This window comes from Mesoplodon densirostris, chromosome 10 (assembly GCF_025265405.1).
Source record: "Mesoplodon densirostris isolate mMesDen1 chromosome 10, mMesDen1 primary haplotype, whole genome shotgun sequence".
NCBI lineage: Eukaryota > Metazoa > Chordata > Mammalia > Artiodactyla > Ziphiidae > Mesoplodon > Mesoplodon densirostris.
Window position 1 is genome coordinate 73,185,247 of NC_082670.1, and position 26,628 is coordinate 73,211,874.

Sequence of the window (26,628 nt, forward strand, 5' to 3'; positions counted from 1 at the left end):
CACCTCCTGGAGGCAAATGCCCACATTCAAGTTGTGGTCAAGTACAGAAAGTGGTGCCTGTGTGGACAGAGCTTAGGAAGCAGGCGACCTGGTTTCCAGGTATAACTTGGCTGTGTAATCCAGAACACATTCCTTCCCTCTCTGAGCACCAGTTTTCTCATCTAAATAATAGAGAATTGGACCGGGGCCCTTCGAATTCCAGCAACAGGTGAGTCAAATCCAGAGGTTCATGCCCTGTTGTCTGCCACCCAGATCTGTGCTGATGCAGACTGCGTGCCTATGAGGGGTTCTAGGGGCACAGGCACAAGCAAGACATAGACAAGGTCCCTGCTCTCAAGGGGCTTGCATTCTAATAAAACAGGATCTAAACAAGTATGTGCATAGATATGAAATACAGTATCGGTAGGAAAAGTACCAGGAAGGAAAATAAAGCAGAGTTAAAGGAGTAGTGATGGGAAAGTGGGACAATTTTAGAAAAGATGGTCACTGAAGGCAGAGACCTGAATTAGGTGAGGAAGCAAGCCATGGAGAGATGTGGGGCAAGGGTGTTCTGACAGAGGAAATAGCACATGCAAAGATCCTGAGGTGGAAACCAGTTTGACATGTGGGAGGACAAGCATGAGACTGTACAGCTGGAAGTATGGGAGGCAAGGAGGAGGCGGGTGAGGTCAGAGAGGTGGAGAGAAGTCCATCTCAGCAAAGAGGAGGTGAGATTCTATTTTGATGATGGGAAGTTTCTTGGAAGGATGAGTGCAGGATCATGACCTGATCTCATTTGTCTTTAGAGGGATCCACTTCAGCCAGCTGTGTAGAGAGTGGATCTATGGTGTCAGTCAAGATCCAATCAACAAAAAAGAAATCACTCTATTCCAGACAAGAGGAATTTGATACAGGGAAGGAATTGAACTACCAAAGGGGCTGGTAAGTCAACCCTGGGATTAGCAACAGCAGGAAGTTGCTACCACTCTTAGGCTGGAAGGATGATGGTATTCCAGTGCCCAGAGGCCAGGGTCACCCAGCAGGCACCAGAACCCCAGAGGGGACTGCCTGAAGGGAGCCAGGGCTATGGAGAGAGGATGTCCTCCACAGAGGCAGATCCAGAGGTAGATCCAGGCTGAGCATGAAAGGGAAAATACCCTGGCTTCTTCCCTCCTGCCACCCTCCAGCCTTCTGCTGGTAACTTCCATTGGCTGAATTTACCCAAAAACCAAATGACAAAGGAGCCTGGGAAATCAGTTTCTTAGAAGGCAGAGCAGTGCTGTGGAAGATGGGAATGGATCTAAGGGAAAACAGACAAATGACCAGCACAAGGTGCAGAAGCGGAGGCCAGGACGGGTCTGAAATGGTCCAGGTGAGGGGTGATAGTGGCTGGGAGCATGGTAGTGGTGGTGAGAAATGGCTGGATTCAGACACGTTGATGGATTGGATGTGGTGCGTGGAGGAAAGGGAGGTGTCAATGGAAGCTTCTGAGATGGCATTTACTAAGGGGAAGACTCTGTGGAGCAGATTGGGGTGGGGGGTCATGAGTCAAGTCCTGTTTTGGGGCATAGGACTTTTGAGATGCCCAGTAGACCCTGTACTGGGGGTGATGTTGAAGAGACAGCTGGAAACCCAAGACTGGGGTTCAGGGGAGAGGAAGGAGCTTCAGACACAAAGGCAAGCCATCAGGGTATACAGGGGGTTTTGCCATGGGACTGGGTGACACCACCTGGGGGGCATATGCCCCATTGGAGTCACATGGCTTTCCCTGAGCCAATACCTTGGTGGTGGGGTGCGCAGCACACTGACTGGCCAGGACTGGGTTTCATGCCTAGTCAGGAATGTGATATGAAAGGTGAGGGTCTTGCTCACCCAAACCACATGTCCTGAGTTGGGGAGAGGTGGCTTCCTAAAGAAAACTCAGAGTGTGCTTAGCAGAAGGGGACTTGTTTGCTAACAGCAAAAATAAAACAAACGGCAGTTGCTCCCTAAGGGTTCCTCTCATTAATTCCACAGTGTCTTGAAGCACCTATTCTGTGCCGAGCTAATACCAGCTGAGCAACCTACTATGTGCCAAGTCCTGTGCTTTTCCCCTCACTTTACCTAGAGAACTAGCCCTCCTGAGGACCACAGGATACCTAGGGGTCTCCCAGCTCCAGCTCTTGTCTCACTGGTACCTCAGTTTCCCCTCAGTACAAAGGCTGAATGATCCGATTAACCCCACTGATGGGGATGGCGGAAGACAGCAGATATGGGGGGCGGCACTTCCCACCCCTGGAAAAGGCAGAATAGGATGTGGCTGACTCCAAAGACCACACTCTAATGTGCTGAGTCTCACTCCAGCCTGTGCCTGCTCTGTGCCCCCCTCCCGAAGCACCCACAGCACTTCCACAGCACAGCCTTCAGCCTCCAGCTGGCAGCTGCTAGGACCCAGGGGGCCGGTGCCAGGCCCTGCCCCTCCCTTGCCAGCTCTGTGTGTCTCCGAAGGGCAGCATCAAAGTGACAGCCAGTACCATCTCCAGCAGGGGCTGAGTTGCTGGGGTGGAGGAGAGAGCCACAGTCCCAGCCTTGCACACTTCCATGGGGCCGGCCAAGCCCCCAAGAGAATGGCAGCCTGGGTGTCTGAGCCAGAGCCTGGGCAGCCTGTGAGGTGAGAGGCTAGAGGAGCAACGGACAAGGTGATGGGAATGGGGCCGGGGGTGGCGAGGGGCGGGCAGGGGAAGCTCCATTTCGCTCTCTGCATCCCAGCACAGGGTGAAGCCTGAGCGCTCGAATGGCCAACGCCACAGGGCTGAACACACCAGAAGTCGCAGCCTCGATGGGGTTGATCCTGGCGGCTGTCGTGGAGGCGGCAGCACTGCTGGGCAACGGCGCACTGCTGGTTGTGGTGCTGCGCACGCCGGGACTACGCGACGCACTCTACCTCGTGCACCTGTGCGTAGTGGACCTGCTGGCTGCCGGCTCCATCATGCCGCTGGGCCTGCTGGCCGCTCCGCCGCCGGGGCTGGGCCGCGTGCGCCTGGGCCCCGCGCCCTGCCGCGCGGCACGCTTCCTCTCGGCGGCGCTGCTGCCCGCCTGTACGCTCGGCGTGGCGGCGCTCGGCCTGGCGCGCTACCGCCTCATAGTGCACCCGCTGCGGCCCGGCGCGCGGCCTCCGCCCACCCTCGTGCTCACTGCCGTGTGGGCGGCGGCGGGGTTGCTGGGCGGGCTCTCCTTGCTCGGGCCGCCGCCCGCACCGCCCCCTGCCCCGGCTCGCTGCTCTGTCCTGGCCGGGGGCCTCGAGCCCTTCCGGCCGCTCTGGGCGCTGCTGGCCTTCGCGCTGCCCGCCCTCCTGCTGCTCGGGGCGTACGGCGGCATCTTCCTCGTGGCGCGCCGCGCTGCCTTGCGGCTCCCGCGGCCCGCGCGCGGGTCCCGGCCGCGCTCCGACTCTCTGGACAGCCGCCTCTCCATTTTGCCGCCCCTTCGGCCTCGCCCGCCCTGGGGCAAAGCAGCCCTGGCCCCGGCGCTGGCCGTGGGCCAGTTCGCAGCCTGCTGGCTGCCTTACGGCTGTGCGTGCTTAGCGCCCGCTGCCCAGGCCGCCGCGGCGGAGGCGGCCGTCACCTGGGTAGCCTACACGGCCTTCGCGGCCCACCCCTTCTTGTACGGCCTGCTGCAGCGCCCTGTACGCCGGACGCTGGGCCGTCTCGCCCGACGAGCGCTACCCCGGCCCCCGCGGGCCTGCTCTTCGCGGGCCTGGCACCCGCGGGCCCTCCTGCAGCACCTCCATAGACCTCCAGAGGGCCCTGTCCTAGGCCCTTCTGAGGCACCAGAACAAGCCGGGGATTTGGCAGGAAGGGAGAGCCTGAGCATGCCAGAGGCCACGTGAGAGATGTCTCCCAAGGTGAGCCGGGACTGGAGAAAGCAGGGTGGTATCACAAAGGGCCCATCCAGCCTCCAGCACAGCTTATGGCAGGTAACCTGCCTGCACTTCTGGCTCTGGAATGGGAGAAAGGGGGCCTGCAGCCTAGTGAGGCCCAGAGGCTTCTGGGAGCTAGGAATCCTGAGTTCTGGGCCCAACTCTGCATGGCCTTGTACACAGACCTACCCTTCCCTAGGCATCAGTTTTCCCATCTGTACCCTGGACCATCTCTAAGGGCTCCTCCAGCTTGGGTGATCTGGACACTCACGGATGATCCCCAGGCCAAGGAAGAAGCAGAGGTGGGCAGGATCACAGAGAAGAGGGCCCTAATGGCTCACAGCCAAAGGGAATGGGCCAAGTAGGGCAGGGTCTGGGTTACAGCCACAGCAGGAGGAACCAGTGAAGGGACATTCAGAAAGACCTCCCGCACATCTGCACCAAGGAGAGGCTGGACAGAACTACTGCAACTCCTCCGTCAGCTTCTAAAAATGCCCAGAAAACAACTGGATCGCTTTGGTGCCAGAGGCAGGAGGCTGGACAACATGACCCCCCAAAGAGCCCTGAAGCCCCAGAACTGGCATGTGGAAGGGGCCGAGGCCCAGCTAGGGCTGATGGAGTCACAGATGGGGTCCTCTGGGGTCTCAGCTACACCCGTTTTCTGGAGGTTTTGCCAATACCCACAGTGTTTCACAGCTTCCTGGTCTCTCAGAATATTTATTCAAAAACAGGAATTGAAAAAACTGTACAGAGTGTCTGCTGCTGAGAACTCAGCCCCTGCCCCCATGCCACTCCCCCAGCTGCCTGGCAGTGCCCCCTCTTCGGGTTGCCCTCTGCCAAGCCCAGCCAGTCCATTCCAGTCAAAAGGGTATCAGTGGAAGCAGCAGGAATCTGCAGGGAGGTGGGGAGAGAAGCATGGCCCCCAGCCACCCCCAGGCCTCCTCCCTGATCCCCACAGGGGGACAGGAGGCAGGGAAGCCCTGAGGGATGGGGAGTGCATGAGTGACCCCCGCAAAGTGGGGGCACTTAGGATGCTCCCTGCATCCAAGCACAGAGCTAGAGGGGATCAAGACCCCTACCTTGGGGCTGCTGCAGCTCCCAGAACCCTGGGCCAAAAACCACCCCCACTCCGAGAGCAGGAACTCCCACAGACCGGGGCAGGGTGGGGGGTGCATCCATGTGTCTGGGCATTAGCGGCGTTTGGGACCCCCCCCTCCCCGGGGTGGAGTCTCCTTGGGCAGATAGTGGAGGCAGCCCCCTGCCGGCAGTCCTGCCTGCCCCCCCCCCCCCCGTGCCTGTGCCTCGGCCGGCCTCAGTAGGGAGAGAATTTCTGCCGCTCAGCTTTCTTGCTCCCATTGGCCGCTGCCATCTTGGCAGTGTAGGCCGCCAAGCCCGGCGGCGGCCCTGGGGAGGCAGGTGGTAGAGCCAAGAAGGGTACAGGCTTGAGGCCGATGAAGTTGGAGAGGGAGATGGCATAGGGCGTGCCCAGCAGGCCTGGGGGAGCGGTGGGCAGGGCCGTCAGGGGTGGCGAGAAGGGGGCAGGCAGGTCTGTGGGGGCCGAGCCGGGTGTCCCCCCAGAGGTAGACTTGGCCGTTTCTAGACTGGAAAGAGGGATAGAGGGGAAAGATGAAGGGGAAGGTCGGGGGTGAGAAAGGAGGCAATGAGGGCAAATATAAGGGGTGAGATTAGATGAAAAATAGAGAGGACTTGAGAACAATGACCTGGGGTGGGTGTGTTTGAGGAGAAGATGGGAAAGGTTGGAAGAGCGCAGACGGGAAGAAAGGACAAGCAAATATAGCATTGGGTAAGGGGAGAAATGGGGAGACCGAAGACCTAGGGAAAAGAGACAGGGTTGGAGAAACAGGACATGGGGGACAGATGTAGGGGGAAGATGGGGCAACACTGAACAAGTGTGGCAGGGTTAGGGGAGGCAGAGGACAGGCCCAGGAGAAGGGAGGTCAGCTCTCCCCACCCGGCCTGTGCCTTTCTCAGGCACAAAAGTCCCATGACCTGTGATACCCCACCCCACACTCACCAGGCAGTGATGAGGTACTGGGCCAGGGCGATGGACACTGGTGAACCAGTGATGGTCACGTGCCGCTCACCAGCGCCCTCTGCTTGGTTCCCGATCTTGATATGTGCCCCTGACATCTGCCGGATCTCACTGATCTTGCTGCCCTGGCGCCCAATCACGCAGCCAATCAGCTGGAGAGAGGGTGGAATTCAACCCTAGGTGAGGCCCAGACCCCCCGGGCCCCCCTACCCACCCTCAAACTACCCCATCCCGTGCTCACGTCGTTGGGAACCAAGAACTCCTGTGAGCTGGTCTGTGTGCCAGGATCCAGTCCTGCTTGGGGGGAGAAGAGGGATTGGGCGTGAGTCTGGACCTTTGCTGCCTCCCCATGTCCTTCCCAGAGGGGCCGCCTGGCCCCTTGGGATCTGCCCCTGCTTCCTTCTGCAGGGACTGCTCACCTGGCACCATGCTGGGTGAGGCGAAAGGGACTGCGTGGCCCGAGAGCTGCTGGAGCTTGGTGACCTGTGCCAAGAAGAGGGGTCAGGAGTCAGAGGAGGTTCAGTTCGGGAAGGGGTGCCTTGGGCTGCGGTCACTCACCTCAGCTGAGGTCACAGCCCCATACTGACCCTGGACGGAGAAGCCCTGTGGGGACAAAGTGGGTAAAAGGGGGTTACTGTGATAGATCAGGGCAGTGTGGCCAGAGTCACCCCTCCCCACCTCTCCCTGGACCCCCCATTCCTTCTTCCATCCCCTTCCCCTTCTCCAATAACACATCCCACCCCTCCTGTTGTTCCCCCTCACCTGGTTGGTGGAGAGAAGGACAGTACCTAAGGAGAGGCTCGGATGATATGGGATAGTGGCTCCTTTTGGTGGGGACTGGAAGGCACAAATGGGGAGGCTCTATCAGGACCTTCTCAGGCCACCCCCTGACCTCCCCAAGGGCCCTATGTTCTCAAGGCCCTCCCTATAACCCCCAGGTAAATGCAGCCCGACATCCTGGAGCTTCTCACATCCATCCCTGCAGCCCCGCTCTATCCCCACCTGGTGTCATGCCTAGTATTTGAGGGCCTGACAAGGCAGGCCCAGGGCCCCTCCCCTGCCCTCTCTCCCTGCCCCAGGGCAGCACCTCCAGGATGACAGCACAGATCTGGCGCACACACAAGATGATGGCATCAGGCACCCCCGAGACGGTGACAGCACGCTCTGTGGAGTTGGGGAGCAGGTCCCCTGCCACCTGCACCTGGGCACCTGTAGTCTGCAAGCAGAGAATGGGGGCCACTTCCAGCTACTCCCATAACCCAGAGCATGCCCAGGCTCGGAGCTCCCCACAGGGACAGGAAGCTGTAAGCCCAGGTCTCCCCTCAAAACTGAAGGGTAAGACTCTCTTGGGGTGGTATTCCCTTCCCCTCACCTCTCGGATCTCCTTGATCTTGGTGCCAGCCTTCCCAATCAGCGAGCCACACTGGCTTGCAGGGATGACAAGGCGCAGGGTCACTGGAGGTCTGGAGACATTCCCCCCATTTGCAGGAGCAGCGCAGAGGTCCTGGGCAGGAAGACTGGGTTGGCCGTGCATGCCCGTGCTGCTCCCCCTCCCCTGGAGCACCTTCCTGCTGGGGGATGAAGGAGGGAAGCCTGCCCGCGTCCCACTCCAATGAGAGAACCCTGCCCTCAGCTTGGCCTTCCGTCCCACCCGTAGCCACTCTGTGGAGTCAGAGTCCTGTTCCTCCCGGGGAACCACCCGTGGCCCCCAGCCCCTCAGACAGCCACAGACCTCGTCCAGCTTGAAGGCAATCATGGAGACTGCATGGAAGACGGCTGCTGTAGATCCGGTGATGGTGGTGATGCGCTCAGGGCAGGAGCCCTCAGAGATGGTGATCCGGGCGCTGCTCTGTGGGTGCAGGACAAGCGCCAGGCAACAGGGCTCCTTCTCTGCTTCCTGGCCAAGAACTTGCCTGCCCCTCCACTCACCAGGCCCCAGCCAAGGCTGGAAACGGCCACCTTCTAGGGGCACTCACTGGTCATCCCAGATGGTGGATTCAGGGACAAGGTGAGGCAGGCATCTCCCCTCCCCTCCAAACCAGGTGCCCTGGGCTCCTCTCCCAAACTCCGTCCTCACCTGTTCCCGGATTCGCTTTACAGTCTCTCCTTTCTGCAGGAGACAAAATAGGAGGCAAAATAGAGAATGGCTCTTAGGCCAAGCAGCCGTTGCTTCCTTTCCTGGACTGAGGTCTCAGGTTGAAGGGGACATACAGAAAAGAACGAGGTACCTACCTTCCCAATTATGCTGCCCACTTCCTGCAAACAAGACAAGAGTGGAGTCAGCAGGGTACCAATACCCCAGGCCCAGCGCTTTCCCCTACTTCGGGTAGGGGCTCTGCAGGAGACCGGATACCCAAGATCAAACTCCCTCCTGGAGGACCAGGTCTTGCCTCGCCTTGCACTTTGCCCCCTCCTGAGCCACAGCGAAGCACTCCCCAGCACGCACTTACTTTCCCATGCATCAGCATCCGCAGCGTGAGGGTGATGCTGAGCTCTGGCTCCTCCTCCAGCCCCGCATCTGAGCCGCTCATCCTGTCAGGCGGGGCTGGGGCCGAGGCCGCCTGGGAGTGCGTCCACGCTGTGGCCTGGCCGGCTCTGCGGGGGCAGTGGGAGATGGGTTAGAGAAGAGCTCAGCTTTCTTTCAGGTCCCTTGCCCCTACATGGGAACCCCAGAGCCAAGCTAGACAAACTTCCAGAGCAGAGAGACAGCGTGGACCACAAGTTTCAAGTGTCACATTGACCAGTTTGCCGTGTGCAGCTCAACTAGCTGTGTAAGCCTGGCTGACATATTTAACCCTTCTGAGCCTCAGCTTCCCCATCTGTAAGAAGGGGATACCCAGTCCAGTCCCCAGAGTTATGAGAATTAAAATGAGACAGGTGCATATGTGATAGGCACCCGGTTTCCACAAGTATCCTTCCCTTCCCCTCGTATGTCAGAAGAATTAACTATGGGAGTCCAGAGAGGGAGCCTCCTACCTGACCTCTTGGAAGAGGGGACCCTTGTGGATTGGCCCTTGAAGGTTGGGTTAAAATCGAAACGTTACTTCAAATGGGAGGCACTTGCGTCCAGGGACCAGAGCCCCTGCTGGCTAGAGCCTGGAGGAGCAGCTGGAGAGGGAGCCGGAGCAGCCACGGGGGCCATGGAAGGTCTTGAAAGGTGGGCAGAAGTGAAGGTAGTGAGGCTCCAGGAGGGTGGGCTGCACCTGTCCACTAGAAGTCACTAAAGCAGAGGCTCCTGCGGACAGCTGTGAGCGAGGTTCATTCAGCACTGGGGGTGGGGGTGGCAGTGGGGTCTGGGGACCAGCCGTGTGCATGGTGGTTTACTGAGCCCTCTCCTATGTGCTGAGGAGGTTAGAAGTGTCCGGGCTGGCCATGTTCCCAGCCTGGACCACTTTCTACTGTACCAGAAACAAATCACTTGGACTCTTGAGTCTCAGTGTTCTCACCTGTAAAATGGAGGGACTGCTTCCCCCTTGGAACTGGGTGATGGGTAAGAAAGGGATTGGGGGGCTGGGGAATGTCAAGGCTGTTAACTGATGGAAGGAGGAGGAGCTGGAGATTAGCTGCTGGGATTAGCCCAGCCGCCAGCCCTCCCCACCCGACCCCTTTTCATGCCCCTACTTAATCCTGAACCTTAATCCTGCTTGGAAATCCCTCTCCAGCGGCTGTCTCCCGCCCGCCAAGGCTCAGCCTTGATGGGGAGCTCACTGGGGAACCAGAACCCAAGCAGGAAAACAGGGAGGGGACCAACTGGTGCCAAGTCTGAGCCAAGAGCAAGCCCTAACCCTATGAATTCCTACTGCCTGGGAGGGGTGGGGGGGATAAGTGTGCTGGGCTCGAGCACCCCAGAGATCCCTGGGCACCTTCCTCCTCAGCCCCCTGCCCTATCCTGAGTCGAGGGTCAAGGGTATGGACCTCTGTTCAGTGCCCTCTTCAGAACCCCCCTTGCTAGCCTGAGCGTGGGCATGGAGGAGGCGGGGTGGGGCTCCCAGCCTGGCTGTCTCTGGAAGCCACTGTATGGCCTGAGATCTTTATTTCTTCATCTGTACGATGGGGGTGACAACCCTGACACCCCAAACACGCAGTGACTGTTGCCTCCCCAGCACCTGCTCCTCCCTCCGCTTAAGTTCTGTCCATCAGCTCTCCAGAGGTCAGAGGTCAACAGTGGATGCAGGGCCTGTGCTCTGTGAGCATCCTGGCCAGCCTCATGCTGGCTGCCCTTGCTAACATTCCCCCAGCTGCCGGCAGTTCCCCCAGCAAAGCACTCGTGATGACGTGCTTAGTCTCTGTTGCCCTGGCCAGCCCGGGAGCCCCTTAGAGCAGGAGCCAAGGCTGCCACCCTCTCCTTGTGTTCGCAGAGCCAGGCCGGAGAAGTTACTCAGAACACACTGGTTATCTGAACAGATGAATTCACCAAACAGAAGGGGAGCCTGCTGCCTAGAGAGGGTCTGTAACCTGCCCAAGGTCACAGCGAGGTGGGGCCTGGTGGGACTAGCAGGGCCCTCCCTGCCTGCTAGTGTGAGGGCCTGTCTGCTTCCTCTGTCTGTCTGTCCTGTCTGGGTCTGTCTGTCCTCTTCCGGGGGGGGGGGGGGGGACAGGGGCAGCTCTTCAAAGGTGGGGAGCAGGCTTTGTAGTCTCTCAGACCCCTGCCTGGTTAGTAGATGTGGGTTGTGTTTGGAAAGGACTGTACTTGTCCAGAGTCACATCTTAAGCTCTGGAACTTTCTGAGGCTCAGGGGCCTCTCTGGGTTGGTAACCAATGGGACACCCGACATTGTCCCCATACTATTTGCACATCAATTTTTGTGGGCAAAGACTCCTGGGAAAATAGGGCAGAAGGGTTGGGATGTGGCCAGAACTAGGGCTCCTGCCCTGAAAAAGATACCTGGGTTTACAGCAGAGCCCCACTGCCCCAAATTCAATGGGTGACCTTGGCCAGGCCTGCACCTGACCTAGACCTCAGTTTACCTACCTGTGCTATGTGTGTGTGTTTGCAGGAAGGGGGTGGGGGAGGGGAGTGGCTGGTCTCTCTGTGTCCTTCCTGTTTTGATAGACCCTCAAGGTCTTTCCTCTCTTTAGGGGAGAACAAGGGGTCTTGATACAGGTCTCTCTAATTATTCTCCTAGGAGCCCTAAGAACAAGCAGCCCTACTAGGCATATTGGCTCCCCTTCTACCCTTACAGGGGCTGTAGAGAGTTGCTTGCTGCTCCAGCTTGGTGGGCCCTAGGTCCCTGCTGGGCCACCCACATGGCAGCCACGTGTCATGCCACACTGACCTCCAGCTCACCTCTGGGGGTACCCAGCCCCCTCTGGTCAGCAGGGCTCCCTGGCAGAACATACCAAGCTCAGACCAGGCCTCTGACCTCGGGCGTTCCCTTCTTCTCCCCAGACCCCCTCCCCAGATCCAGTGCCCACTCCTTCTGTCTCTGGCTTCCTGCCACTCAGGCTGGAGGGGGCGGGGGGGGGATGACAGCTGTGTAAGCAATGGCGGCTGCCCCTTCCTGCCCCTCCCCCCCAGCTGTCTCTCTCTCATGACAGCTGCCCAATCAAAGGGCCGGGGGCTTAGCCAGCTCCCCCCCACACGCAGGGATCAAGTGTCCACCCTGGCTTTGTTCTGGAGCAAGAACAATCCGGGGGAGGGGAAGGCTCCTGGGGCCAAACAACTCAAGTGGACTGGCCCGCCCCTTGGGGGATTCCCTTGGCTCTAATAGCTAGAGTGTCTGGACCAACTAGGGCTTGTAGACCCACCTGGGCTGGGAAGAGAGAGAAGGGTCCAGTCTCCAAGTTCATCCCCCACCTTACATTCCCCAACAGTCCCCAACCTAACAGCCTCCTTCTATTCCTACTCCAAAAGCAGCCATGCTGGCCACACCCAGTGATGCTGGAGAATGGCTCAGGGCATCAGGCGAAGCAGGGCATGGCGGGGATGGGGGTGGGGGAGTGGACCCTGGGACCGGAGGGGATCAGCACTGAGGGATCCTGACTCCCCTGCCCATCCTTTTCTCTGGGCATGCTCACCCTTTCTGATTAACTAGGCCTCCAGAAGAATTGCCCCAGCATCCTTGGATCCATATGCCCAGCCTCTCAGCCTTACAGCTCCCCAGGATGGCCATTCATACCTACCTTATGGGAACGTTGGGGGAGGAGGGGCCTAGAGGGGAGCAGCCTGGGGTCCATGAGCTCCAGCCTCTGGTTCCTTGACCTAGAACTGTCCTGTAGACTCAGTACTAGGCAGAGAAGGGAAGCTCTGACAAGCTGGCTGGTACCAGAAATGCTACAGCCTCCTTAAAGCATCATTAGGCAACCCCTCAAGAGTCCTCACAGCCAAGGGAAACCAAGGCAGGCTCAGGTCCAGACTGGAGTCCAGGAGAAAGGGTACAACTTCATGGTACAGCCCTATGCACTGGTACACATCCCCCAAATTGAGAAAGGTCTCTAGCTTCCATTCTCCATGCTAGAGACTAGGTCACTCTGCTGCTCAACAGCGGTCCTTGGCTCCCCAATGCCCAATGAATAAAGCCTGATCTCCATAGATGGGCACTCAAGGCCCTTCATGATCTGGTCTCTGCCAACTTCTCTTGTCTCATCTCTACCCCATCCCCCCCACACACCAGACTGCAAAACACGCCTAGCACCACCAGGCCTCTGGGCCTTTGCCCAGGCTGATCCTAGCTTGAAATGCCCATCCTCCCCACTCTGTCCAAATCCTTCTCAGATGCTGCCTCCTCTGTGAAGCCCTCCCCAACCTTCCAAGTCAGATGTTATCACTCAGGCCTCTCTGCCCCTCCAAGATGCCTGCAACTCAAAGAAGCCCCATTTGGGCATTTCTGAGCCTGCCTTTCCACTACACAGAGTTCCAGGAGGGCAGAAGCTCCTCCAGGAGGGCAGGAGCCAGTACCAGGCTCAGTGTGCAGGGAGAAGAAAGGGCTCACAGGGCCCAGAGGCATTAGAGACCAGCGATGGGGCTAAGAATCCCAGAGAAGCAGTGACAGTGGGGTGAGAAGACCCAGGGCTCAGGGGACCAGCCCCATGGGAGAGTCAGGATCCGCCTGGACAGGGTTCCCAGTTCCCATTCCTTAGCACCCCCAGCCCCTACTCCTGCTGTGTCTCTGGGTCTAGGGGCTCCCCAGGCATTATCACTGGGGTGGGGGATTTGCACTTTGAGACTTCTGGAGGCCCCGAGTGGGTTTCCCCATGGCAAAGGGGGGCTGAAGGAAGAACTGTGGTGTGGCATAGGTTTCACAAAATCGGGCTCAGACTGTCATAGCTGGAAGGGCCTCATCAGAGGGGAACCTGAGGCCCAGAGAGGAAGGGGCTTGTCTGTAAGGCTACATGAGAATGAGAGGCAACTGGCAGAGCTGGCAGAACCCCAGGGTCCACCTGTGCAGCTCAGAGCTCTTTCCTCCAGAGGTCAGCGCCACTAGGCAATGGGGATGGAGGCTGGAGGGGGGCAGTGATGGGAGTAGGGAGGGTGGGCAGAGCCTGTCTGGGGACACAGGGCGGGGCAAAGCCAGCCTCCCTGTGGCCTGGGCCTGCCAGGGTGTGTGGGCCGCCTGCTCCCAGCCCCCCACCCTGAGCATGCAAGAAGAACAATCCCCTTGTGTTTGGGCAGCCTGAGCCTGCATGCTGATGAAGGCTGGGGGGTGGGGGCTGGGATGGGGGCGCCTTGGAGGTTGAGGGTGTTCCAGGGCCCGGAGGGGCTAGGGGACCTTCAGATGGGAAGAGGATAGGGTCCCAGGTGCTGGCTCTGAAGCAGTGAGGGTAACCCCAGGAAAGCGTGAAGGCTTCAGTTGAGGTTTAAGGTCCTGGGGAGTCACCGGGGGTCTAAAAACTCTTTGTAGGAGAAGAGGAGCCCCTGGGGACACATGCTCTATTGGTCCAGCGTGAAGGTGATCATCCTGCGCTTGGGGGGAACTAAGAGCCCACATTCTGGAAGGAGGGAATGCACCTGGCCCTGGGTGCATCCCCTTGAAGACCACTCCCCAGGGTGCTGGAGTCGGGCGGGGCACTGGGTGCCACAGGTCCCAAGATGGCGGGCCTGGGATAGGGGACTGAGGAGGCGGGCACCTCCCTCTCCTGGCGAAGCAGGCTCCAGGGCCAGTCTGAAGTGACTAGCCAGAGCCCCTGCACCTCCCAGGACTCCAGCTAAGAAGCTAGGTCAGAGCTGAGGGGCTAAAGAGCCACAGGGCACGAGGGACCACTCCGAGCCCCCAACTGTCATCTCCACACACCCCTGGCCTGGAGGTCTGTGTCTGGCGCCCCCAAGGACTGCAGAGAATGGGAAGGGGTGTGTGCTGAGCCAGGAACTGCAGGGGAATGGCAGATGGGGACAGAGATGGAGCAGAACCAGAACCCAGGGCAGGAGGTCGAGAGAAGAGCAGGTCCAAAGGACAGAAACAGCAGGTGGGATGAGGGCCTCAAATCTGGGGTCTCAGGTCCGGGAAAACCCTCCCTGGTACTGGGGGCTCCTCTAGCAGACCAGCGCCCCCCACCTGTGCAGGCCTGGGCCCGTGTGGGACAGGGAACGTGTTCCTCACAGTCTCCCAGTCTCCCAAACCCGCGACCCCAGCCTGTGGACTCAGGCGCGGGCTCCCCGCCCCCGGCCGAACCCCCAAACTTCGCGGCCCGCGGTGCCCCGCCCGGCCCGCGCCCTACCTCGCTGGGGCTGTCCTGCGGCGGCGGCGGCGCGGCGGCTGGGCCGCTCAGTCCCACATTGTCCCCGGGAGAGGCGGCCGCTCACAACTGCGAGTGACATCAGCTGCGAACAATGAGGGGTTTGACAGGCGCGGAGCCCGGCCGGCCCGGAGCCCGGCTCCGCGCCCCCCCCACCCCCGGCCCGCCCGGCCCGGCCCCTCCCCGCCCCCTCCCCGGATCCGATTACAGCGCGGCGGGCCCGCCCCAGCCGCCCCAGTGCCGCAGCCGCCCGCCCCGCCCCGCGCGCCGCGGTGCGCCCAGAGCGGCGGCCGCTTCCGGGAGGGCTGGGGCGACCCTACCCCGGCGGCTCCTCCAGCCCCCGGGAGTGGGGGGCGAGGGGGTTGGTCCGGCCTGAAGCGCGGTCCCAGCCACGGTCCTTCCCGCGCCACCCGCGCCTGCGCCCCGCTCCCAGTCCCTTCGCTCTCGGCCAGCCGGTCCTTCCGTCCCGGGCCGCCCGCCCGGTGACTCTGCCGAGCCCCCTGCACCCCCAGCTCGGCCTCGGCCCCGCCGCCAGCGCCCGCGCTGCCCCGCTCCGGCTCGGGTCCCTCGGAGCTCAAGTTTCGACCCTCCGCCGGGTCGGGTTCCCGGCGCTCCTCGCTTCTGCGCCATCCATCCCCGCGCGGGGCTCTCGCCCACCAAGCCCCGCACCCCTCAGCCACCCCCAGCTTCCGCGAGGCCAAGCCCTCGTCCGTCCAGGACAGGTTACCGGACCAGCTGGAGGAGGCGCCTGTGAGCGGTGTGACCCTGTGCACCCGCCCCGTGATTCCCCCAGAGCTACCCCCAGAATTCCTTTTTGGGCTAGGGTCGCGAGGGACGCGGCGCAGTTGAGTACTCGACTAGGGAAGGGGTAAGAGTAGGGGGAGGAGCTGGGCGGTTCCCAAGCTCTCGCTTTCCCGCACCGCACCCCCGGCTGCCGCGCCCCCTGGGGCGCAAATCTACCTCCCCCTCTCCTCCGTAATCGGCTCAGCCTGGTCCCACTGACCTCCACCTCCCCCTACAGCTGAGTCTCTTGGCACCTGGGTGTGTGGGGGTGGGGAGGGGAATCCAATCTCCCTTCCCCTCCATCTGGCCCGGTGGACAAAGGGCAGGGGGACCATCTGGTCCCGCCAGGGTGGGGGAGGGGCCTGCAGTGGCGGTCCCAAGGGGCGGGGGAGGGGCGGCGCTCTGGAGACAGCGAAAGCCTGCGGGGTCTAATTGCATCACTTTATTTCACAGACCTCCAATCTCTGTCTCCCCACCTCCCAAAGCTCATAGCAGGAAACTGGCTTGGCTGAGAAGACCCAGGCCTAATAACCTGGGGAGCTGAGGAGCACCCAGAAGAAAGTGGAAAAGCTGGGAGATCTGAGGGTCGAAGTGGTGGCCCTTCCCTTTTGTGGGCATTTCTGATCTGGGGGCCAGCTGCAACCTGTGGGTGAGTGAAGTTCAAAGCTGGCCACACCCTAAGCTTGGTAGAGGGTCTCCTGCAAGGGCTAGCCTCATGGTGTCCCCACCTTCCCAGCCATGGGGTGCTGAATGGTTGGAGAGGGCAGCATGTGCCTGTGCAAGTGCTTGTGTGGGGACAGAGTATGCGTGTGTGCCTGTGCATGCAATGCAAAGCTGCTGTGAGACTGTGCGTATCAGCCCAGAGTTGCATGTACCTGTGTGGTTGCCCCCAAGTGAAGGATCATATTTGGGAACATAGATGACTGTAATGTGTATGCATGCATGTAGGCATGTATGTGTTTGTAGCCTAAGAGGTGAAGGTAGGGGGTGTTTGTGCCCTGCAGGGCAGCCAAAGGAGGAGCTGGGAGGTGGGGGGAGGCTGGGCAGAGCAGAGGAAGGAATGCAAGCGGAGCAGGAAAGCCTATAGGAGAAGCTCATCTAATGGATTACCCTCCACCAGATTATGTCCCTTGACTCCTGAATTTTTTTCTCTTGATTTCACCTCTTCAGTCTGTCACTGCAAGAGAAAGAAGAGGAAAAGACAGACCCTAAAAGAACTCAGATAGAAAGACACACCTGTTGGATGTGCAGGATGAGCAGGAGCCACGGAGAGAAGGAGAAAGAATGAGTGAGAGAGAGCCCAAGGCAGGCAAGTGGCCCACCCCCATCAGCAGGGCTGTGCCTCATGCTAGCTCCTGCAGGAAATCCAGCAGCGCTGTATGCCACTCCTCTGGTTTGTCAAGGTAACAGGGGTGCCCCGCCCCCTCCATGACCAACACCCGGTGGTTGGGCAGCTGCTTCAGGTGCTCAAAGCTGGTCTGACCCATGGGGTCCTGGTCTCCATATACGATAAGAACCGAGGTCTAGAGAAAGGAAAGGGAGGCAGAGTCAACAGGGACCTGCTCCACCAGCCCCAGCCTCCTAGAGATCAACTCCAGCCCTCCCCATCACTTCGGTCTCTCCCTGGGGTCACCGCAAATGACAGAGAGAGACAGGTTGGCCCAGTGCAGGGCTGGTTTGGAGAGGCATGAATTTGTGTATGCCCCAGCACACAGTTTAGCACAGGGCTTGCCACAGTAATCTTCTGCCAAGTACACCAAAAGGGCGGAGTTTGGTGGTTCAACTCCTTCCGGAAGCTACCCCTTTGGTTACCCAGTACCCAGGGCCCCGGGGTGGACTGTTCCTTGCTCCTGGCAGGGACATCTCAGCCTCCCACATAGGGGTACCTTCACTCTGGCATAGTCGGCAGCATTGATTTTGTCAGTGCAGATGGGGGCCACTGGCACATAGCCCCGGATCTGGGAGCCTGGGGCCACGAGGAACGGCAGGGAGTACATGCCACTCAACGATGGGCTGATCACGACTGGGGGGCTCATATCCAAGGCATCCACCACAGCTGCCAGAAAGCTGCTGGGGACCAGCTTCCCAACAGGGGCAGGGGCTGTTGCTTCCTTGGATCGCCCCAGACCTGCAGGGATTCAGGTGTGGGAGAGACAAAGGTAGTGAGTAGGAAAACAGGGGAGAGAGGGTCCCTTCCTCCAGGAAGTCCTCCTAGGTCAACCTCTGTGCCAGGTTCCTGCAACAAGCAGTGTTGCATGCTGTAGTTATTCCTACAGCAGCAACCTAGGTCTGTCATATCTGTAGCAAGCATAAGGCATTTCCTTCCATGTTTGTGCCCATCTCCCCCAGTACAGCGTCCTCAAAGAATCAGGCTCTGAAGCCCAGCTTGGCCAGATCCAAGTCCCAATTGTCCACTATAGATTATGTAAGCTTGGGAAAGTCCCCTCAGCCCTCTCTCTACTGTTCAGTTTCCCCATCTGTTAAAAGGAGGTAACAAAAGTGTTTGCCATTTGAGATTGTTGTGAAAATTGAGTTAACTGCTTCAAGGCACCTGTCCCAGGGCTGGCAGGGTAGATGCCTCCAGGGCAGTGGATGAGGGGCTGGCTCTGCACACATCCCTTCCCTCCAATTAGTCAGTCTCTACCTTCTGCAGAAGGATTAGTTCAAGGCCTTGGCCTTGAAGCTCAGCCCAATCCACTGTCAGAACCAATCCTGTCCCGGCCTGGAGGCCTGCCCATGGGCACTGAAACCATACTAGCCATAGCCAGTGAGGGGAGCAGGTTGGCCATGCTGCCACCTTCACACTTGGCACCATGGGCTGGGGCCCGCCAGTTGAGGTTATGACTGGCAGTCTTGTGCTGCTCCTCCCTCCCTTAGGACCTAAATTAGGGCTTTGTACGTGGGATCATGACTGGGGGCTTAGCCACCCCCAAAGGTGCCAGGGGACTCAGTGTCACTCCTCAGGGCTTCCAACAGAGCCTGTGGTTTCGGCTCTTTCAAAATATTTTACTTCCAATTGACTGAGCATCGATTATTATGTGTTAGGTACTGGCCACATACTCACATGGATAATCTCATTCCATTCTCATTAGAGCCAAACCCCAGAATGAGTGTGGTTATCTCCCATTACAGATGAGGAAACAGAAGCAGAGACACTGAGACACTGCCCCGGGCAACACAGTTAGAAGCAGCTGGGCAGTGTCCAGACCACATCTGGATGGACTAGAGAAGCTCGAAGGCCCTTGTAGTGTGCACTCCGCCTTGTCTAGCTCAGGAGTCAGCCTGGCTAGGTCCTCCCAGCCCCCAGCCCTGGGTCCCCAGTGAGGCTCCCACAACCCCTGTCCAGAAGCCTTCCCTGGAGTTACCTGGCAGGTCAATGGCCACAGCCCAGTAGCCAGCCTGGGCCAGCCTGTGCAGCGTGCCCAGGTTCTGCCAGGTCTCAGAGGAGAAGCGTATGCCATGCAACAGCAGCACGGAGAAGCGGGTGGCCTGCCTACTGCCCGGATGAGCCTCTCGGAAAAAGAGGCTCTGGCCCTGCACCTGGATGGTGCCCTCGTGCTGCTCCACGCCCGCCATACCTCCTGCTGTGCTGGTGAAGCACCTGTGGTTCAAGGCCAGGCTGATGAGAAGCCACAGAACACCTTGCCCAGGTGGAGCAGGGAGGCTGCCACAGACAGGGCAGGGGTCCCTCCTGGAGCATCAAGGAGGCTCCCAAAACTCTAGGAACATGCTTTGGGCTGAGGAAGACATAGGTGTTATTTCTGCATCTACCACTACCTAATTGCCTTGGTTTCCTCATCTGAAATATGGGACATTAAAGCCTACCTCAAGAATTTATGAGTTAAAAAAAAAAGAAAAGGAATTGATAATTGATGGTGTCTGCCTTTGGAAGGAACTTAATACATGGGTCTCCCATTACAATTATTGTTCCCATTGTTATTATCCTTTTCTATGAATGGGGATAATACAATAGTACTAGCTCCTAGGTGGCTGATAGGATTAAACGAGGCCAGGCATGTAAAACACTCGCCAGTGCCTAGCACATAGTAAGCATAGTAAATGTATCAACAGCAGTCAACAGTAAGTAACTGACTATTTTGCTTTTCAACATTTTCCTCTTCCAGGCACTGTTATAGGTTGTAGCTTGGCATCGCAGGCCGAAGAGGATAGGGGTTAGAGTAAAAAAATCTGTTTTCCGGAGCCGGAAACCGGAGCGCTAAGCAGGGAAAGGATTTGAAGTTCCGGCTGGCGAGGGAAGCGAGGTGCTCAGCGCGCTGCCCGCTGGGGCCCAACGCACTGACGCCGCGGCCAGGGGCGCGGTCACCGGCGCTGCCACCGCTCACTCTGTCCCCTCCGAGGACCTTCGTTGTGGATCGCAGGGTCTGGTAGGGTGCATGCAGAGGGGGTGGGGGCAGACCCGAGGAAGGGGGTCTGGGGAACCGAGATGGGCAGAGGAGAAACTTGGGGTAGGTGGGGGTGGGTTCTAACTGGAGAGAGGAAGAGAGGGTTGGGGGGCGCAGGGCAGGTACCTGGGGAACTGCGTGGGCTCTCGCAGATAGGAGGCGGGCGAGTGCAGGCGGCGACTGTGGCCCGGGGCGGGGAAGCAGGGATGTGGCCCGCCGGAGGGCGCGGCCCTGGCCGTGCTCCGGGGCGCCCGCTTGTGGCCACAAGCCGTCCCAGGGCCGACGGGTGCTCTTAGACCCATCCTTCTCACAGCTGTCTCAGTTTCCCCACGCCCCTCGGCCCCACGTGCCCCAAGCACCGGACAGTGTCCGGCCCCGAGACCTTCAGCGACCTGCTCCACATGCATATGGTGTGGCTTGAGAAGGAGGGTTCCTTTACGGTCTTAATCCTTCCTGTTCCCTCCCCCTTCCTCCCCACCCCCTCATCCCCAGCCTGGGCTGCCCAAACCCAGAGTCGTCAGTCTGGCATGTGGCTGAGGCCTGACAGGTTTGAATGCGAAGCTTTGCCAATGCCCAGCCTTGATCGTTTTCCCAACGCCTCCGAGCCTATTTCCTTGCCTGTAGAATGGCTGTGATGTTGCCTACCTCACAGAGTGCTAATAAGGAGTGAATGCTGCGTGTTCCGTGCAGCCTCCCTTTTCCAGGTCTGCCCACACAGGCCAGGGACAGATCAGATGTTGGTCACATGTCACCAACCTGGATAGGTGACATATAGAGACGCGAAGGAGCCTAGAGGCCACCCAGTTCTCTGACCGAGTGCTCGAGCGCGTGTGTATTTGCAGGGGTCAGGGAAGTGGATGGCCAGAGACCTGGGGCTGCTGCATAACAATACTAATATCTGGCAGTTACGCAGCGAGGCTTCCGCGCCAGACACTGTTCTAAGGATTGACCGATCCTTCAGTCCTTAAGACAGGCCTCTGTGGTGGTGACAACCCTATGTGGTCCTTAAGACAACCCTTATCCTTAACCCTGCTGTACAGACCGGAGACTGAGCAGGGGTGGAGACGTGCTGGTGGGAAGAAGTCGACTGGCTCTGCCCCGGCTCTCAGGCCGAAAACAATCCGGAAAATCAGAACGGGGGGACGGGGGCGCCGAGCCTCTGTGCTTTGGGGCGCCGCCCCCAGTGCCCCCTCCAGCTCGGCTGGTAGGCGTGGACCCGAGACCGCGGACTGCGCAGGCGCGCGGAGGCTCGCAGCCGCCCGCAGAGAGGCGGAGGCTGAGGCAGCGGCAACGTCTAGGGGCTGTTTGGCTCCGGTTGCGCCTGAGCGGAGCCCGCCCCGCGGTGGCAGACCCGGTCATCCCTGTCGGCCCGGTGAGTGTCCCCGGGGAGTGAGGCCAGTAGGGTGCCCGGGGGCGGGCCATCCTTGCCCCGCCCCTTGCCCCGGGAGCCCAGGGACAGAGTCCTGCTGGGAGGGGCCCGCGCTGGGGCAGCGAGTATGTTTGTGTTCGTGTGTCAAGTGTGCGTGCCCGCCCGTTTGTCAGCGTGTGTTCTTGGGGGTCTGGGTGTACGTGTATGTGTGTGTGTGTGTTGTATCGGTGTTTCTATGTGCCTGTGTTGGGGGTGTTATGTCAACCTGTCTGCCCGCTTGTGTCTGTGTATGTCTACTGTGTGAATTTCTGTGTGCGTGTGATTTTAAGGGTGTATATCTACCTGTGTGTCTGTATTTCTGAGGGTCTGTGTTTGGGTGTCCGTCTGCCTGTGCGTGTGTAGTTCTGGGGTTGTGTGTATGACTGGGTGCTTGAAATATGAGGGTCTGCATATGGTTTTGAAAGCGTTTGTGTGTCTACCTGTCCCTCTGCCTTCCTGATAGCTGAATGTGTGCGTGACTTTGAGGGTGTTTCAAGGTATCGATTATGCAGAGGCCCGTGCGTGTGCAAGGAGGCTGCGTGTACGTGCAGGGAATAGCTTGTACAAAGGAAAAGTGTTTGGGGACAAGAGTTTGTGTGCATGTCTGTACACCTGTGTGTCATTGTCGACGCGTATGCCAAGGACCTAACGCGGGTACAGTGCCTCCCTCCCCTCCCTCCATATCTGTAGCAGTACTGTTGTCTATGCTCCAGCTGCCTGGGTTGCCATAGCAACGGCTGAAGTCCCGTCCCTCCCTACCTGGAGAGGTGCCCCAGGGCACCAGGCCCACCAGAGGAGAGGTTCAGCGCGGATGCTCTGCCTGGTGGGAACCTAGGCTGCCGCGTTGGAGGCTTGCGTCCGAGGCTGGTCGTGGTCAGAAAGAAGAGAGGAGCGTGCTTTTCCTCCACTCAGCACCTGGTCCTCCATCAGCCCCAGAGGGGCTGCCACTGCCCAGTCACCACCTGACCCTTGAGCCTGGGGGTGGGGGCTTGGGAAACAAGCCTTCTCGTTCCAGGAGAGGTGAGGGGTGGAGGGGTCCAAGGTGATTCCCCAGCCTTGAACTCCGGCCAGCGCCCAGCTGACACTCAATAAAGACCTGTTTACTGGAATCTGGAAACAAGGCAGGCCTGCTCACCCTAGACCCAAGAAATGATAAGACAGCCCCTGGTCAGGTCCACTGTATTACCGAAATCTCACAGGAGTCTTGGGAGGGCAGCCGTCAGGTTATCCTCCCCATTTTACTGACAAACAAGGCACACAGCCAGGAATTGGAAGAGCAGAGTCTCAAAGGCAGGGCTAAGTGCTCTGTCTGGGTCCTGGGTACTGAGGTCTGTCTTCTGGGCTGGCAAAGGACTCAGACTAGAGGAGTCCACGAAGCAGGTCATTTGGTGTGAAGCTGGGGGGTGGGAGGCATTTGTCTCTCCAGCCTCCATGCCTCCCTTTCCACTTCTAGATGTGCCATGCTTCTCCCTAGCCCCCTCATGCCTAGGCATTTCCTCCATCAAGGATATTCTCCATGAGCTCTCTTCCCACTTAATGTCAGCTGGGGTAGAGCATTAAATATTCCCATCAATGGTAAAACACATTCTGATTTTAGCATTATTATACGCAGTGTGATAAAAAGGACCATTTCAAAACATGCCCTCAGTGGGACATCGCTTTACTCTTTGATGTCTTTCACCTTTGATGACTCTCAGCACTCTGTCCACCAGTTCATCCGTCACCTCACAGCCTTGGTTTCCTCCTTGGCAAATTGAGTGTGGCCTGGTGGTTAGCCCAGCCCTGGGCTCAAGTCCCAGTTCCCCTGCTTGCTACTCTGCACTTTGGGTAAGAGAATTTACCTCTCTGAGCTTCAGTTTCCTCATTTATAAGAGACCTATAATACCTGCTCCCTAGTGTTTTTGTGTGGGTTCATGAGTCGTTACATGTGAAGGGCCAAGCACAGGGCCTGGCTATCATAAGCACTTGATGAATGGAAGTGGTTTTAGCTGGCACAAGGATGATGGTGGCCACTGATGCCAGGGGGACATCTCAGATGCTCCTCACGCTTTGGGGTATCTGAGCCCTTGCCCTGGCATGTGGAGTAGTTGGGTGTGAACCCTCAGATCCTTGCCCGGAGCAGAGGAAAGGGCAAGGGCTGAGCTTTTCCTCTGCCGGGAGCTCCTGGGTGGGATTTGAGAATGGGGTCCAGGGGACCTTGCGGGGGCTCAGCCCTACCCTCTTCTCCCTCTCCTCTCCTCCTCCAGACTGTGGTACAGACCTCCATGACCCGGTCCCAGGTCGCCCTGCTGGGCCTGGGCCTGCTGTTCATGCTGCTACTGTACGTGGGGCTGCCAGGACCCCCTGAGCAGACCTCCTGGCTCTGGGGAGACCCCAATGTCACGATCCTGGCTGGTCTCACCCCTGGCAGCTCCCCCATTTTTTACCGCGAGGTGCTCCCACTTCACCGGGCCCGCAGGTGGGTGCTGACCCCAGGGTGTAGTGGAAGGACTAGGCCCAAGGGGAGTCCCTGTGTGGGTCCCCCAGCTCAGCTCAAAGTGCTCAGGGCCTGGGAGGGCAGTGGGAGAAGCCTGGGAAGAAAGAACCCCCAGAACACACACTCCCCTGTGTGCCCACAGGGTGGATGTGGTGCTGCTCCATGGAAAGGCCTTTAACTCCCGGACATGGGAGCAGCTGGGCACACTGCAGCTGCTGGCGCAGAGGGGCTACCGGGCCGTGGCCCTTGACCTCCCAGGTGAGAGCTCCCACCCCTGGGTCTAAGGAGGTAACGTGCAGCAGGGACATGGGGACAGCATGGCAGAGGGGAGAACTGGAGGGGTAGGACAGCCCTAAGATGTGGCTGGGGAGCATCTGGACCCCAGTGTCTGAACAAGCAGTGATAAGTCACAACACAAAGTGTCAACACGAAAAGCTCTGTGTTTTTTATTTTCTACCTTGAAAACTACAGTGTGGATTGTTGCATGTCACAGAGCAGTTAGCAACATGACCTGCCTCACAAGCGATTGCATGGGGAGATCTCACTGTCCTTTTTATGACAAACTAGGTAGCTTTTTGTTTTTTCAGCTATACAAACGATTTTTGCTATTATTCTTGTCATTAAAAAATCAACCAAGAGTGATGCCCTCAGAGACCCATGCCATGTTTCTCTCCCTCTCACTTCTCTAAGCAGTTTGAGGGTGCCAGGCCCTCTTTGGGCGTTTCCATACCTAGAGATACAGGGTTGTTTGGTGGGGGCTGTAAACATGACTGGTGTCCTGCCAGCTTAGTGAATCTATCTGCAGCCTAGTTTTCTTCTCCTCTACCATGTCTCATGGGTCATGCCAGGCACTGTGACCCTCCCTCTCCGTAGTGTGTGCCATCAGAGGGATGAACAGGTTTTGTCTGGCCACTCCTCGACTGGTGGCTGTGTAGCCTGCTTCAGAGTTTTCAGTGTCAGTTGAAATGCTCAAGTAAGGAAGCTGAAGCATCTTTGGACATGCTTCTTTGAGCATGTGGGCAATAATTTCTGTAGGGTAGCCATCAAGGCCAGTTGATGGGTCGAAGGACACCCATTTAAAGTTTTTTGGCTAATATTATCTTACCCTCCAAAAATGCTGTGTGGATTTACCCTCCAGTCATGTACAAAAGTGTCCATTTTTCCACATCTTCCTTAACACTGTATTATCAGTCTTTTTAGTTTTGCCAACATGATGAATGAAAGATGGTTTTCTAGCAGCCCTATCACAGTACAAAAATAACGTCTAGGAAGTTTGGGGTAGCAGATGGTATATGCCACTGCCCTCCTATCTCTTTCCCCCACTATGGTGGGCAGGAAGTCCGGACCTCCTTCCCAGCCTCCCTCAGCTGGTGCCTTCTGCTGTTCCCAGGTTTTGGGAACTCGGCACCTTCGAAGGAGGCAAGCACAGAGGCAGGGCGGGCACAGCTGTTGGAGCGAGTGCTGCAGGACCTAGAGGTGCAGAATGTCGTGTTGGTGAGCCCTTCGCTGAGTGGCTGCTATGCCCTGCCCTTCCTGATGCAAGGCCACCACCAGCTGCATGGATTCGTGCCCATTGCACCTGCGTCCACCCAGAACTACACCCAAGAACAATTCCAGGCCGTGAAGGTACTGGGAAGAGGGTCTCCAAAAGTCCTGGCTTCCTGTCCCTGGCTCAAGTCATGGGGGGAAAGGCCTCAGGTCTTACTTGGAGGACACATGGCCCCATCCTTGATCTGGATGGGAGAGATGGGGTGTATAGGGAAGATTTCCTAAGGAGGTGGCTTGAGGGCCAGTCCCCATCAGGCCCCAGGATCACAGCCCCTTGCCTTGCCCTGCAGACCCCGACTCTCATCCTGTATGGGGAGCTGGACCACATCCTGGCTTGGGAGTCACTGCGGCAGCTCCGCCACCTGCCTAACCACTCTGTGGTGAAGCTGCGCGATGCAGGCCATGCCTGCTACCTCCACAAACCACAAGACTTCCACCTCGTCCTCCTTGCCTTCCTTGACCATCTGCCTTGAGCTCACCCACTGTCCAGGCCCCAGGCCTGGCCTGAGCTTGGAGGATCTGGACCAGTCCCCACCAGGGAGGCAGCCCCTGGGGTTGGAGGGCAGAGGCCAGAGGGCTAGGCCCAGTCAGGACCTCTCATTTCATCTCAGAGGCACAATAAAAAAAAGCATTTTTGTTATTCCTAGGGAGTGACAGGTCCTGTTTCCTGGCGTTGCTGCAGCTGGGGTTAGAGCTGGAGGCAAGTCTGGGACTGCTTTGGGACTGAGAGCTGGAGGGATTGCTCCAACAGCCTGGGAAGGCTAAGGACATGTGTTACTTACTAGATGGCTGCTGAGCGGCTACTCTGACTCAGTTTCCTCATCTGTAAAATGGGCATGATGGTAACATCTAGCTCAGAAAGTGGTTTTAGGATTGAGTCTGGTTAAGCAGAGCACTTGGCCATACTGGGCTGGCGGCGTGGGAGTGTCATGGAGAGGGGGTGTTACTACTGCTGAATGACCACTGGGATTGGTGGGAAATCCAGGGTCTAGTGGCTGAGTTGAGTGAGTCAGGAATAGAGGACCTATGGCCGAAGGGAGCAAGATTTGTAAAGGTGGGGTGGAGAATGTGGTTTAACAAGTAACACAGTATTGGGAAGAGGGAAATTTCCCCCTCTACCCCTCTTGAGTTTTTGGCTGGACTAACAATAAAATTGACACAAAACAGATTAATAGGAGAAAAAGAAATTTTAATCATGTGCAAGGAGGTCTCATAGAAATGGGACCTAAGAAGTGGCCAGAGCAGGCAGCTTTTATACTTTTTAGACAAAGAATAAATTTGTGAGGATTTGACAGGACAAAGAAGCATATTTTGGCTGCTCAATTAGCAAAGAATCTAAACAGTGGGCTTGGGGGTAGTAAATTAAAGAATTAACAAGGTTTGTTTATACAGGCTTCTCAGCCTGAATTTC

The 26,628-nt window shown here is 58.2% G+C and overlaps 4 protein-coding genes across 17 annotated transcripts; 2 read left to right on the forward strand and 2 right to left on the reverse strand.

The window, feature by feature from the left end:
• The first annotated feature begins 150 nt into the window (after positions 1-150).
• GPR62 (G protein-coupled receptor 62) lies at positions 151-4,575 on the forward strand. The gene is made up of 3 exons (XM_060109852.1): positions 151-208; positions 786-921; positions 2,728-4,575. The coding sequence occupies exon 3, from the start codon at positions 2,753-2,755 to the stop codon at positions 3,842-3,844; it is 1,092 nt and encodes a 363-aa protein (XP_059965835.1). The 5' UTR covers positions 151-208; positions 786-921; positions 2,728-2,752; the 3' UTR covers positions 3,845-4,575.
• PCBP4 (poly(rC) binding protein 4) lies at positions 4,576-14,726 on the reverse strand. 2 transcript variants are annotated; one of them, XM_060109851.1, is made up of 13 exons: positions 14,582-14,726; positions 8,378-8,522; positions 8,160-8,183; positions 8,005-8,037; positions 7,660-7,776; positions 7,300-7,431; positions 7,015-7,143; positions 6,690-6,764; positions 6,486-6,530; positions 6,347-6,410; positions 6,169-6,221; positions 5,910-6,079; positions 4,576-4,765 (listed from the first exon to the last, which is right to left on the reverse strand). In XM_060109851.1, coding segments are annotated over exons 2-13 (924 nt in total). In that variant the 5' UTR covers positions 8,459-8,522; positions 14,582-14,726; the 3' UTR covers positions 4,576-4,764. The 2 variants fall into 2 exon arrangements, with proteins under 2 accessions (XP_059965834.1, XP_059965833.1); XM_060109850.1 differs by having other exon boundaries at positions 4,576-5,475; positions 14,582-14,725.
• Positions 14,727-14,859: 133 nt separating this feature from the next.
• ABHD14A (abhydrolase domain containing 14A) lies at positions 14,860-25,857 on the forward strand. 13 transcript variants are annotated; one of them, XM_060111432.1, is made up of 8 exons: positions 14,860-15,467; positions 15,836-16,031; positions 16,553-16,785; positions 19,507-19,767; positions 23,440-23,651; positions 23,812-23,927; positions 25,060-25,295; positions 25,508-25,857. In XM_060111432.1, the coding sequence occupies exons 5-8, from the start codon at positions 23,458-23,460 to the stop codon at positions 25,688-25,690; spliced, it is 729 nt and encodes a 242-aa protein (XP_059967415.1). In that variant the 5' UTR covers positions 14,860-15,467; positions 15,836-16,031; positions 16,553-16,785; positions 19,507-19,767; positions 23,440-23,457; the 3' UTR covers positions 25,691-25,857. The 13 variants fall into 13 exon arrangements, with proteins under 13 accessions (XP_059967415.1, XP_059967418.1, XP_059967413.1 ...); XM_060111435.1 differs by having other exon boundaries at positions 15,868-16,031; XM_060111430.1 differs by having other exon boundaries at positions 14,860-15,443.
• Positions 15,810-20,208, reverse strand: ABHD14B (abhydrolase domain containing 14B). Its single transcript, XM_060111427.1, has 4 exons — positions 19,912-20,208; positions 18,748-18,983; positions 17,269-17,510; positions 15,810-16,905 (listed from the first exon to the last, which is right to left on the reverse strand). The coding sequence occupies exons 1-4, from the start codon at positions 20,190-20,192 to the stop codon at positions 16,726-16,728; spliced, it is 939 nt and encodes a 312-aa protein (XP_059967410.1). The 5' UTR covers positions 20,193-20,208; the 3' UTR covers positions 15,810-16,725.
• Positions 25,858-26,628: the final 771 nt, after the last annotated feature.